The sequence below is a fragment of the Oncorhynchus mykiss genome, chromosome 3 (genome assembly GCF_057628025.1).
Source record: "Oncorhynchus mykiss isolate SJ-2025 chromosome 3, ASM5762802v1, whole genome shotgun sequence".
Taxonomy (NCBI): Eukaryota; Metazoa; Chordata; class Actinopteri; order Salmoniformes; family Salmonidae; genus Oncorhynchus; species Oncorhynchus mykiss.
The window spans coordinates 86448511-86462756 of NC_143024.1; the positions used below are offsets into that span (position 1 = coordinate 86448511).

At 41.6% G+C, this 14246-nt stretch overlaps 2 protein-coding genes across 10 annotated transcripts in view; one reads left to right on the top strand and one right to left on the bottom strand.

Annotated features, from left to right (window-relative positions):
• Window positions 1-205: 205 nt before the first annotated feature.
• Window positions 206-5077, bottom strand: LOC110520587 (FUN14 domain-containing protein 1). Its single transcript, XM_021597979.3, has 5 exons — window positions 2869-5077; window positions 2195-2351; window positions 1891-1966; window positions 1585-1713; window positions 206-1332 (listed from the first exon to the last, which is right to left on the bottom strand). The coding sequence occupies exons 1-5, from the start codon at window positions 2885-2887 to the stop codon at window positions 1255-1257; spliced, it is 459 nt and encodes a 152-aa protein (XP_021453654.2). The 5' UTR covers window positions 2888-5077; the 3' UTR covers window positions 206-1254.
• The window catches only part of LOC110504760 (lysine-specific demethylase 6A), a 90734-nt gene continuing 81563 nt past the window's right edge, over window positions 5076-14246 (top strand). For 5 of the 9 annotated variants that reach the window (XR_016494860.1, XM_036975180.2, XM_036975182.2 and 2 more), the window contains exons 1-4: window positions 5076-5648; window positions 5783-5846; window positions 11651-11759; window positions 12313-12362. Coding sequence is in view for 5 of the 9 variants with exons in the window: in XM_036975180.2 (XP_036831075.2) it covers window positions 5488-5648; window positions 5783-5846; window positions 11651-11759; window positions 12313-12362 (384 nt within the window). In the remaining 4 variants the exon portion in view is untranslated. Of the gene's footprint in view, window positions 5649-5782; window positions 5847-10306; window positions 11017-11650; window positions 11760-12312; window positions 12363-14246 lie in introns of those variants that run through there. The other 4 variants (XM_090230385.1, XM_090230387.1, XM_090230386.1 and 1 more) reach the window with 4 other exon arrangements.

The window sequence follows — 14246 nt, forward strand, 5'->3', positions numbered from 1 at the left end:
TATATATAGGAGACACCAAGAGACAACAAAAATAGAATTTACACACTATACATACATATTCATATTATTATATACAGTACAGGTAAATGAGATCTTTAGAAATAGTAGAGGCACTGTGATACAATGTTTTTTTTAGCTGTTTTTTAAAGCTAAACTTGACACAGACATAGGCCTATTCTTTCATTTGAAATAAAGAAAGCCATGATTGTTGGTTGCATTTGGTCTTTTATATTAAGAATATATACACAAACTACAACAGCATTGTAATTCAATAACAAAGGTAAATTGCTTTCCTGTGAAGGAGAAAACACAAAAGAGGCTAAATTACCTCCAAGCAAATATTGCACCGCTCGTAAAGGCAAAAGAAAGATAGTCATGGTAATCCTAAATCAATAAATATAAAATGATTGAAGTATTAACTCATTTGAATGAATGAAAAGGGCATATATTGTGCAAACATGGTGCACTGCATGACTTGGGTATACTTGCGGAGTAGGACTATATTGACCAGAAAACACTCGAAAGAACTAGACCCAAATGTAATCAATAAGTTCCCGCATTGCAGCCCAATTAGGTACACTGTACATATACTGTACACATGCATGAAGTTCTGCTGAAGACCACACAGTCGATCTGAATAAATACAGCATCAATCGCAGTGTTTTGCATCTTCCTATTCTTTTTTTTTTTTTACATATGTACATACGTCCATCTCCAGCAGCAGCTCAAAGCCATTGGAAGTGAGTATGTTTCTATCGTTCATATGATGAATATATGAATCAGAGTGAGCCAGGAACACTGGATCCCATTTACAGGGTCGCAACACCTGTGTGCTCTTATCGCATTTTAATTAATAACTGTTTTGTAGACCAGCGTTTCCCACAGGACCCACTGGCTTTTGGGTTGTACCCAATTGCCTTGAGTTGGGGGCTAAAGCCTAGCTAGAAACACGGTTTTGTTTATATGGTGGAGCAGCAGGATTTCTTGATTCCAGTTTCTATCAGGTGGTGCTAAAACCATGCAATTACATGGTAGATAGACAGGTAGGTATTGTGAAACAGCATAGTAAGTACACATTACAGAGTATTTACAACTACATTACCGTTTTTGCGGGTTGTGTAATTGGCTCAATTTGATATATTGTGCTGTGCATCTGTTCTTGTTGTTCCCGCCACGTTTTTAAAAGGGCATTTCACTTCACAGCCAGACCTCTCAAGTGATTCTTATATAAAACTGCAGGCCCCTGTTGTGTTCTTAGGATGCCAGCCCAAGCAAGAAGCCTCCAAAGAATCCACTGGTGACGATAATGTTTGTCTTCACAAACTCTGTGGACTGGGAGGGATTGAGATAAATAACAGTATTAAAATGTAAGAAAAGTGCAATATCCTTTTAAGACAAATAACAAATCTGAATGCATATGGATAATTGATCCCTTGACTTAGCAGCCTAGTCTGTACAAGTAGGCAGCATTTGTATTATGTCAGTATGAATGTAGTTCAATTCACACTGCTTTTGTCATGCACAAATCAAATCAAATCAAATGCTATTGGTCACATGTGCCGAATACAACAGGTGTAGGGCTACCTGGTCGATAAAAGAGTTGAGCTCTGGTACAGCCCTGTCAGCATTCTTCTTCAGGTGCCTCTTGGCTTTGTTGACATCCTTCTCCACTCTCTTCCAGTCCACCTGCACATAGCCACTGTGGTTGGCTATCTGGAGAATAGAATAGACATTTTTTATTTTAGGGACTATTAAAAAAACTAAGCAAAAATGCTATGTAAAATAAGTATAGCTAAAGAGCAAGCTTCTCTTCGCAGTGGGTGACCAGCATGTGAAATAACTAATTTAGACTTTTATACTGTACATTAAAAACTTGTGTTGAGTTCCCACCTGTAACAACAGGAATCCTCCACCCACAGCGGTGGCTGCGATCTTCCCCACCTTCTGGAAAAGATATCCCGCACACCTGGCAGCGAGAGACAATGCAAAACTCAAATTAAACCCTATCCTGCATGTAGTACACTAAACAGGGCAATAGACTCCTCTACAGAGGAAGCCTGTATTTTGATCATACCATGCATTAAAGTACAGTAGCATTGAGCACCATGAGAGAGACACATCAAATGATAAAGAACAGTCCTGAGGATGCTCCGTTGTATAATCAACATAGGCTACCTTGGCCTGCAGAACTTACCAGCCACTCACACCACCCAGTGCTATTTGTGTGGCTACCGAATACTTCTCAGCCATAGGACCCGAATTGTTCCCACCAAATAGGCAGCCCCACCATTGTTGACGCCTAGCATATTGTGTCAGGTCGACCACCTCATATGTGTCCTCATTCTCTGGGTCTTGGGGCGGGAGACACAAAGTAGAGCACTTTATGTACAAGAGGCGAACAATTGGCAGTTTCACAAGTATTAATATCCCCGTCAGACGTGTTGGATGATTGTGCCATATTCCATTGGCAACAGTACAAATGAAGTAACGTCAAACCATGTTGGAAGGAGAGGATTATGAGTCTAATTTCTTACAGGCACATCTTGGCATAATAATCCATTCGCGTATGTGGGGAAATAGCAGTCTAAAACGTCAAATTGCATGGTGTTATAACGTGGTAACAATGTTGCAACTGTAGCCATTCCTATTTATCTTGATATAATCTATGACGTTGATACATTGAAACATACCGAGTGAGTGCGATCAGAGACCGAAAGAGTAGACCTAATCGTTTTTTTAGCGAGTAGGTTGCCACATATTTGACATATATGGATATGATTTAATGCTCTATAGCGTACATCTAAGATGGAAATATGGTACCAAATATGGAAACATAAAGGTCGTTTTTGGTTTGAGAGCGACACTTACCCTCCTCACGATCCGCCATTTTGGAGTGTCTTGATTTGAATGTTGTTGACAAATGCTGTCACAGGCGTGATGGGATACATGGTTTGCATAGTTTGTCAGACAGTCAAACAGAATTTCATGCATTTAAAAAAAAATATCACTCGAATTATTTATCTTATTAGAATGTCTCAATACAGTTTATAATTTAATGCAGCTTTCATAAATGTAGGTTGCCTCACAAATAAACAAAACTGACTAAATGTTTTACCCCCCCCAAAAAATGTATAGCTTGCAAAATATATAACTGTACACAGTAAATGTAACAGCACAGAATAGGCTACTTCAGTCTGTTATTTTGGAGCAGGATTATAGCTATAAGAGAGTCGAGTCTGTAGCCTTTGCAATAAATGACTGATTCATGTTTTTTGTGTATTTCATATTAACATTCATCAGAGTGATTTATGGATAATATACCCTGTGGTACTAGTGTATGGTATGTGATATGACAACTGTACAGTATGACAAGTGACCTGGTATTCTGGGGGATGTTTTAGGATTACACATAACCTAACTCAATGTCTCCAATATCTAAGCGCTCTTGAGCTTTATGTAACTAAGCCTATTCTATGACTTCATGGTCGGTTATTATTTCCTTTATATTGAAAAGACACAATCTGGAGTCTGTGTTTCATCTCTATGGCAGCCCACCCATTTCATGGACAGATTTTATTAGATAAACTCCAGGTGCAAAAGTTATGTGTTTCTACATGATGTAGAATGTTATGTGTTTCTACAATGATGTTCTGTTGAATCTTGGGTAAAATAATTAGCAGATTTGGTGGGCCTATGCATATTGGGCTTGCTGCCTATGTGTTTGATAACCATTATGCTTCATTGATTTAATTGAAACCAGGAGATTAATTTGATCCCTTTCTTTTCCCCTCAAACTACACTGCTTCCTGTTACAAGACGGCGACAGGTGGCCATCTATCTCTGTCACCATGACAGTGATGGCAGATTTACAGCCCAGCCTATATTTTGGCCGGGTGGGGGGGCATTCCAATCGAACTGGAAAGCGACCTCTGCTCTGAGTTATCAAGTCTGATGGACGAAGCCACACCGTCTGCAGGAGACGACAACAACAACAGCCAGCAGGATCAAGACTCCCCATATACTTCATCCAATATCCAAATCTTCACCTTGTGTCATTATGAGTTGAACATTGGTAACAACCCCAACTCCCCAAAGCCTGTTGTGTTGTGATGGACATGTTTAGTCAGCTCCAATATGAGTACTCCAGCATCAGACCATTTAGAGAAGCTTCAAGTTTCACTGTTACGTGCACAAGTACAGTGAAATGCCTTTCTGGCAAGATCTAGTTTGGCATATGTCTGAAGATACAGCATCTTGTCTACAATGTCATTGGCATCTTGCAAAAATAAACACATTTGTCTATGCTAACACTAGTAACACTTAGCACTTATATACAGTACAAGTCAAACGTTTTGACTCACCTACTCATTCAAGGGTTTTTCTTTATTTGTATTATTTTCTATATTATAGAATAATAGTGAAGACATCAAACTATGAAATAATACATATGGAATCATGTAGCAACCAAAAAAGTGTTAAACAAATCAAAATATATTTTAGATTCTTCAAAGTAGCCACCCTTTGCCTTGATGACAGCTTTGCAAACTCTTGGCATTCTCTGAAGTATTACAAACTATAATTTTGTAAATCACACACTACATTGTTATAGCAAACAGTGATAAAAAAGCAATCACATCAGATAAAATAGTAATAGCAACACTGCAGCATTCATGTATAATCCTTGGCAACCAACTGACCTGTACCCCCTCCCATCCGTGCTCTCCAGAATCCTTGGGACGTCCATACCCCCATGTAGTTTAGGTTTCAAATGGTCAAGGTAAGGGTTAACATTAGGGTTAGGTAACTATACTTTCCTAGTTAAAAAAAAATAAAAAATAAGGGTTATGTTAAAAGTTTATAGTAAAGGTTAGGATTAGGGTTTAGTGTATGGACGCCCCAAGGATCCCAAATTATCACTAACCATACTGGCAACCCTTGAAAAGGACAGTGACCTTAACCAATAAGATACCTCAAAGTAGACCGAGAAAAACGTAATTGCTTATCACAATACAACATGGGAAACCAATCGAAAGAAGCTGTGGAACTGCGTAAAGTTGAGGGATTGTTATTCGTGTGTGTGAGGAACGACACCCAAGAAAAATGAAGTCACATGATTACACACAGATAACATTCGTTGGTCACAGTGAGGAGAGGGCGTTCCTACTGTGGCGGCGTGCATTCGCCTATGTGACACAATTACAACAACTTTGAGCTGATGTGGGGGGAAGTTTACTATATTACCAAATAACGCCCTATCGTAAAAACCGGCATCAACTCTACTCCTTGCATTATTTGGCAAATACATACATGTAGTATTTTGAGTACAATCATGCGATAAGGCTGTTTTTGGACGGGTCTTGTTTTCCTTCAGGATTTGGCAATCATTCGGCTGAGCTAGCAACGTTTTCAGTCCTCCATACGGTGGTGTACTTTCGTTCTTATTATATTTTGGTGGAGTTTTGTCGCCCGCTCCCCTGTTCCTTTTCTATGAAATCGTGCGGAGTGTCGCTCGACGCGGCTGCTGCTCGAAGTCTCGGCGCTGCTGGTGATGAGGAAAAGAAAATGGCGGCGGGAAAAGCGAATGAAATCGAATTGGACTTTCTGAAGCTAACAGCGCAGGAGAGAGACCGCTTGGTCGAAATGAACAGGTTAGCGAATGAGCAATGCATTTGCTTTATTTGTCTACCTTTTTGTGTATTGAGTTTTCGTACATTAAATTATTTTAAAACGACCTATATGCCCCAAGTAATACGGAACCGCCTGTGTTGTCCTCTGCTTGCAGTTCACTATTTGGATTTCAGAGGCTTCATGAAGATGGCGCCAGAACGAAGGCCTTGCTGTTAAAGGTATGTCACAGATAGGACCAGAGTCGCCCCTCCGCTGTCACTCCTGATTCGTGCATATCTAGAATAAGTGTCAGGGACCTGCTGGACGTTTAACCACAAACCCCTTCCATTAGCTAGAAGCCAGGCGCACAAGTGGGTGGATATTACGTTAATGAATTCCCTTTCCAGTCAGTGTGAATTATAGTTGTATCTTGACAAAATGTGGAAAAGTGACACCGGCAGCATTTTAATTTAACTAATGTTACAGGACATTTGAGAAATGCATTGGGTGCGTAACCTGATTATGGCGTCCACCCACGGTGCTCATAATGACACAAGTCACATTTCGATGATCGTAATTAATTTTAACAGAACATGCAACTGTAGGATGCAACTGCGTGCGTTCATTACCAAATTTCCGATGCGCTGTTAGAGTAACTGACACATTTACTTCTCCTCAGCCAACAAGACCAGTAATGCACAGCAAAATCACTAGCCTATGTCAATCTACTATCCCCGTAAGTAGACAAGTTTACACTCTATTGGTCAGTTTTTCGTTATGTGCGAGAAAGAAATATGCTATTCCAAACCGACTCAGGGACAGTTGTGGGAAGATGGATCCTAAATTCATATGACCAGTAAGCCTAGGCTACATCTGGCAAAAATGTGACAGCAATGATGCTGATGCAACAGAACAGAACGTTTAGCTTAAAATGTTGATAAAACTATTATTTCATCTCATTTTAAGCGCAGCAATGTGTACAAGTCAGTAGGCTACATACTAATGTTCGTTCCTTAAAGTGGAACTGACAGCGTTTGAACTACTTTGCAGATATGAAACAGACAATCATATCAGTCAAAAATATACATTTCCCAGTTTATGCTACAAAACCAACTTTCTAAGAGGTTTTAATAATAGGTTCTGTTTTCCTCAACATTCCATGACATACACTAAGGTATTGTTGGCAAAATAGATGGATGTATTTCAATGTTTGATTAATATAATTCACCTATACATTTAATTCACCAACACTCTATCACTCCAGTGTTTAATTGCTAAATTGTAATTACTTCGCCACCATGGCGTATTTATTGCCTTACCTCCCTAATCTTACCTCATTTGCACACTCTGTATGTAGATTTTTTCTATTGTGTTATTGACTGTACGTTTGTTTATTCCATGTGTAACTGTGTTGTTGTTTGTGTCGCACTGCTTTGCTTTATCTTGGCCAGGTCGCAGTGGTAAATGAGAACTTGTTCTCAACTAGCCTACCTGGTTAAATAAAGGTGAATTAAAAAAATTAAATAACATTTCTTGGTGGTCCAAAATATTGCTATCAGGTTGTAAATCACAGATGGCCTGATACATTGTTTGCTCCCTCCATTGGGATGCACTGTTTGAGTTTTAATAATGGCTCAATAATAAAAAATAAAAAAGGAATAATGTACAGTGGGGCAAAAAAGTATTTAGTCAGCCACCAACTGTGCAAGTTCTCCCACTTAAAAAGATGAGGCCTGTAATTTTAATCATAGGTACTCTTCAACTATGACAGACAAAATGAGAAAAAAAAATCCAGAAAATCACATTGTAGGATTTTTTATTAATTTATTTGCAAATTATGGTGGAAAATAAGTATTTGGTCACCTACAAACGAGCAAGATTTCGGGCTCTCACAGACCTGTAACTTCTTTAAGATGCTCCTCTGTCCTCCACTCGTTACCTGTATTAACGGCACCTGTTTGAACTTGTTATCAGTATAAAAGACACCTGTCCACAACCTCAAACAGTCACACTCCAAACTCCACTATGGCCAAGACCAAAGAGCTGTCAAATAATGACCATCATTATGTTTGGAGGAAAAAGGGGGAGGCATGCAAGCTGAAGAACACCATCCCAACCGTGAAGCACGGGGGTTGCAGCATCAATTTGTAGGGGTGCTTTTCTGCAGGAGGGACTGGTGCACTTCACAAAATAGATGGCATCAAGAGGGAGGACAATTATATGGATATATTGAAGCAACATCTCAAGACCTCAGTCAGTATATACTGTTCTCTATACCATCTACTGCATCTTGCCATCTTGATGTAATGTATCACTAGCCACTTTAACAATGCCGCTTTATGTGTTTTCATACCCTACATTACTCATCTCATATGTATATACTGTACTCTATATACCATCTACTGCATCTTGCCTATGCCGTTCAGCCATTGCTCATATATTTGTATGTACATATTCGTATTCATTCCTTTACACTTGTGTGTGTATAAGGTAGTTGTTGTGAAATTGTTAGGTTATATTACTTGTTCGATATTACCGCATGGTCGAAACTAGAAGCACAAGCATTTCGCTACACTTGCATTAACACCTGCTAACCATGTGTATGTGACAAACACATTTGATTTGATTTAGGAAGTTAAGGCTTGGTTGCAAATCGGTCTTCCAAATGGACAATGACCCCAAGCATACTTCCAAAGTTGTGGCAAAATGGCTTAAGGACAACAAAGTCAAGGTATTGGAGTGACCATCACAAAGTCCTGACCTCAATCCCATAGAAAATTTGTAGGCAGAACTGAAAAGCGTGTGCGAGCAAGGAGGCCTACAAACCTGATTCGGTTACACCAGCTCTGTCAGGAGGAATGGGCCAAAATTCACCCAACTTATTGTGGGAAGCTTGTGGAAGGTTACCCAAAACGTTTGACCCAAGTTAAACAATTTTAAGGCAATGCTACCAAATACTAATTGAGTTTATGTAAACTTCTGACCCACTAGGAATGTGATAAAAGAAATAAAAGCTGAAATAAATCATTCTCTCTACTTATATTCTGAAATGTCACATTCTTAAAATATTGCCAAGAAACTGAAGATCTCGTACAACGCTGTGTACTACTCCCTTCACAGAACAGCGCAAACTATCTCTAACCAGAATAGAAATTGGAGTGGGATGTCCTGGAGCACAACTGAGCTTGAGGACATGTACATTAGTGTCTAGTTTGAGAAACAGATGTCTCACAAGTCCTCAACTGGCAGCTTCATTAAATAGTAGCAAAACACCAGCCTCAACGTCAACAGTGAAGAGGTGACTCCGCGATGCTGGCCTTCTAGGCAGAGTTCCTCTGTCCCGTGTCTGTGTTCTTTTGTCCCTCTTAATCTTTTATTTTTATTGACTGGTCTGAGAGATGGCTTTTTCTCTGCAACTCTGCCTAGAAGGCAGGCATCCTGGAGTCACCTCTTCACGGTTGACATTGAGACTGTGTTTTTGCGGGCAAGAATCAGAATGTCCACAAATGGGCTTAACTACAGACAGAACTACTTCTCCGCTCAGTGGCCTTCTATTGTGCCTCCCCCCCACTTTAGTGGCCTTCTATTGTGCCCCCCCCCCCATTTTAGTGGCCTTCTATTGCGCCTCCCCATTTTAGTGGCCTTTAAGAAGCTTTTTGTGCATATGAAACATTTCTGGGATCTTTTATTTCAGCCCATGAGACATGGGACCAACACTTTACATGTTATGTTTATATTTTTGTTACCTGAGTTTGTGCCTGTGAGATTGAGTCCGACTAGTGGAAGCGTCGTCTTCTCTTCCCTTGCAGTTGAAACTCAAACAGAAAATCTACGGAAGTTGTGATCAAAACATTGTAAATAGCCAAGAAACACAAGGACAAAGTTTCACTTCAGTAGACTTTCGTTTCAAGTCAATTAGACTAACTTTTATGCCTGTTCACAGGGCTTATATAAAGGAATCTTTCACTCAGCTCTTTACGTGTGCACAGATCCCCAGGCAGTTGCAGCGCCAGGGGGAATAGGCTATATAGGATTCGTAGTTTGACTTTCATTTACCAGCTATAAAATTAAACGGCTACTGCAGCATTTATTTGACTATAAATGTGATCATACTTGACTTTGTTTTTTATTCAAGAAATGATCCCACTGTGGAGCCCTGAACACCCTCCAACGTGGCTGGTGAATAGATATCTTACCATGCCAATGCCAAAACCAACCCGCATGCTGTTAATTTTATACCCTGCCAATGCACATCGACTACTGGTTCCCAAGTTATCTCACACTGTATTTTATGCGTTTTTATTATTACTGTACGTGTTTCACTGTTCTATTAAATAAATGTTTTTTTATATCATTTTCTCTTTTCTTTCTCTCTGCATTGTTGGGAAGGGCCTGTGAGTAAGCGTTTCGCTGTTAGTCCACACCTGTTTTATGAAGTATGTAAAATTGGTTTTGATATACCTTTGCCTGAAAGTATATATATATATATATATATATATATATATATATATATATATATATATATATATATATATATATATATATATATATATATATATATATATATATATATAATTTTTATTTTTTTGTATTTTTTTTACCCTGCAATAGAATTGAATCATGTCGAGGAAATTTGAAAATTTCTGTGGGACCGTACTTCATGCCGTCCTATTGTTTCCAAATCCCTGTTCTTCATTAGGCTGGCTTCTCATGCTATGGAGCCTAGGTGCAGTGCCTGATTGGACAGCTGGCTCTCTTCATCTGGCAACTTGGGACAGAGCACTGTACCCAGGGGTAGTTGGGAAATATAGCCCACATAGGGTGGTCAAATAGTGCTCTGGAGTGGTGTGTTATTTGGGGGGGGTGACCTGCAATGGCATGTTATTTGGGGGGGGAAGGGGTGACTACAATGGTATGTTGTTTGGGGGGAGGGGTGACCTGGAATGGTGTGTTATTTGGGGGCGTGACCTGAAATGGTTTGGGGGGGAAGGGGTGACCTGGTGTGGTGTTTGGATGGGGAATGGGGTGACTGGAATGGCGTGGTGTTTGGGGGGTGACATTTGTCTGGTTCATATCAGCCACTGTCTGCTCCAGTCAGGTCTTGAGTGATCCTGTAGCACAGTGTCTGGGATGTCTGTCTGGCTGGCTAGATCTGAATGGATGAGACAGGGCTGTGGTGTGACGATTGAGACTACGCTGTCTGTGTGTCTCTGTCTCCCCTCAGGACTGCACTGACCTCTCTCCTCTCTTTCTCCTTTATTTTTCTCACTCACTCACTCTGTCTGACACCTTTGGTTGCCGGACTGACTCTGAGATCCCCCTCCTAGTCAATACAGCTCTAAAGTGTCACCTGCTCTACATTGTGCGTCAAATGAGGAACACATGACTACCGCTTCACCCTGGTTCCTGGTATGCCATTGCTCCTGCACTGTAATAACATTCCTAACAAATGCAAATGTCGTTTTGATATCAAGTTGGCGGATTTGAAATGGCTCGACCGAACTGCTCCCTTTTCTCTCTCTGAGTGGCTAGGCTATATGCCGGCCACTGGTCCTAGTGATATACAGCTGGGGTGCACATACTTTTTATTCAGCCAGCCAGACTCTCCATCCTCCAGCTCACTGCCTGTTTCTAGGTGCTGCTCTCTCATTTGGCCCTCAGCCAAATGAGCCCACTGAAAGGTGGGAGGGGACACCTGTGTGTCTGGGGCGACCTGCCAGAAACCTGTATCTATTTTTATGAGAGGTACAGCAATTATGGTTCAGTGATGATCAAGTTATTTTAGGGACTTGTAGTTGCTGTTTTGTAACACGTTAGATGGCTGTTATTGTTTTCATATGTTGCTCATCAGGATTTTTTGCTATTAGACAGACCGTAACCAACGTGTTTAGTGTTTAGGAAACTTAGGCATATAAGCTCAAACTGATTTAGTGTGGACTTCTAAAAGTTGGGGCATTCTTTAGGCCACCATTTTTAATACAGGGTGTTGAAATGATTTCCCCCTCCCCCTCCCCTCCCTCTTCCCTCCTCCCTCTCCCCATAGGCTGTAAGCTGCTATGACTCTGCCATCCTGAAGTCAGAAGGGAAAGTAGAGCCAGAGATGTTCTGCCAGCTGGGCCACTTCAATCTTCTCCTGGAGGACTATCCAAAAGGTGATCAAACGTACACACACACACACACAGTCTACACCAGATCACATCCTTAATTTAGTAATAACAATGCTTTTGAAATTGTATGTTTGGCAGAATGTAGGATTTCGGTGTTGGAATTTGTCCTTTAAAAGTAGCAGCAGCTGCCAGACAGACTACACGCCCTCCCTCTTATTCTTCCCAAACCCTGTAAAAGGTGTCTGGAAATGACAAATAATAGTAGGCAGTTGTGTTGGTGTGTGGCATGCTCTGCTGTCCCACACAGAGTCCTTCACTTCTCTGCCGTTATGTAATTCCACTGCCATGTCTCTGGGCTTTATATGACTACAAGTCTGGGGCAGTTTCTTGAGGAAATGTAGGTCGTGTGCGTTTTCATGCTTGAGTGTTTTAAGTTTGAAGAGCTGTTTATTGTTAAGCTTTGGGTTTTATTTGGCCTGTATTGCTGATGAGGTAGTGGCACCACAAGATTGTGTGTTGAGTGGATGAAGATGATGTAATGTTGGCTAATTGTTACAGTATTGTTTTGATCTGTTCACTAACTGGTCTCTCCTCTCAGCATTATCTGCATATCAGAGGTACTACAGTTTACAGTCGGACTACTGGAAGGTGAGTGGCTACTTTGTATCCAAGTAGATCTAGCTGTAGACTGCTACTTTCTGAAACACCATGTATCCAAGTAGATATATCTGTAGACTGCTACTTTCTGAAACACCATGTACCCAAGTATATCTAGCTGTAGACTGCTACTTTCTGAAACACCATGTATCCAAGTATATCTAGCTGTAGACTGCTACTTTCTGAAACACCATGTATCCAAGTAGGTCTAAATGTTGACTGCTACTTTCTGAAACACCATGTATCCAAGTAGGTCTAAATGTTGACTGCTACTTTCTGAAACACCATGTATCCAAGTAGGTCTAAATGTTGACTGCTACTTTCTGAAACACCATGTATCCAAGTAGGTCTAAATGTTGACTGCTGACCCCTTGTTTTCTTGGCATTCAACTGCATACCTTGACGATGACAGTCTGTTCATAAAGGAATGGTGTTAGACTAGGTGTAACAGTATAATTTTAAACCGTCCCCTCGCCCATACCCGGGCGCGAACTAGGGACCTTCTGCACACATCAACAGTCACCCTCGAAGCATCGTTACCCATCGCGCCACAAAAGCCGCGGCCCTTGCAGAGCAAGGGGAACTACTACTTCAAGGTCTCAGAGCAAGTGACGTCACTGATTGAAACGCTATTTAGCGCCCACGCTAACTAAGCTAGCCGTTTCACATCTGTTACATAGGGAAGCTGTTCTCCAGTGTCTAGGTCATATTCAGTTGAGCGTTTGACCCGGCCAGGCCAGCCACCAGCTCTTATGTTGCGGTGTGTCCTCTCCCTGCCCAGTGTGGGTGGATAAGGGAGGATGGATGTTAGTTCCAGTCTGCCGTGGTGCCCATTGGCGTGTGAGTGGAGATGAGGTGTTTGGGACGTGACCGTGTTTGGGACGTGACCGTGATGGGGACAGACAGCGTTGTGTTTCTGACCCTGTTCACCTGGTTCTGGGACTGTGACTGGGCCTGCCTGGGAGACAGGGCTATGGCTTTAGACTGGAGTAAGGAAAGGCTACCTGGGACTGGGCAGAGGGCTGAAGCTGGGGTGTAGGGTTGGAGCTTGATCGAGGCTTTCTGGACTGAGCATCAGGTTGGGCTTTGGACTAGGGGCTGGGTGTAGGGTTGGAGCTTGATCGAGGCTTTCTGGACTGAGCATCAGGTTGGGTGTAGGGTTGGAGCTTGATCGAGGCTTTCTGGACTGAGCATCAGGTTGGGTGTAGGGTTGGAGCTTGATCGAGGCTTTCTGGACTGAGCATCAGGTTGGGTGTAGGGTTGGAGCTTGATCGAGGCTTTCTGGATTGAGCATCAGGTTGGGCTTTGGACTAGGGACTAGGGGCTGGGTGTAGGGTTGGAGCTTGAGTCTCACGACTGTTGGCTAGGAGCCAGGTCTCGGGTAGAGGACTTGACTGAGCTATGCTGAGACTGGGAGGAGCAGGGAGGTAGGCTATACTCCCTGAGTCTGTGGAAGAAATGGTCAAAACATTGACTGAACTTGACTGAGTCGGTCTGTCTCATGGGAGGTGAATGTGAAGGGTAGGCTGCCAGGCTGTCAGAAACATTCTTACTCAGACTCTCGCATCCTCTCTCACTTTCTCAACTCTCACATCGTCTTACTCTGGGGACCGATGCATATCGATTAATTATTACTGGTGTTGCATGGTATACTGAAACTTCTGTACTTTTTCCGATATTAGAACCTGAAAAACGGTTTGATACTAAAATGTTTGTTGCTTTCGGTACTTCTGTCAAATGTGTCTCACGTCGTCTACTGATTTGAGAGAGGATCAAGTCTGTCAGTGCATTCGATGTCCCCTTATCGTCTGCTCCACTTACTCATTGCTAGTTCTAGCAGCTAGAGTCTGTCTGTTCTGAGGAACCACGGCACTC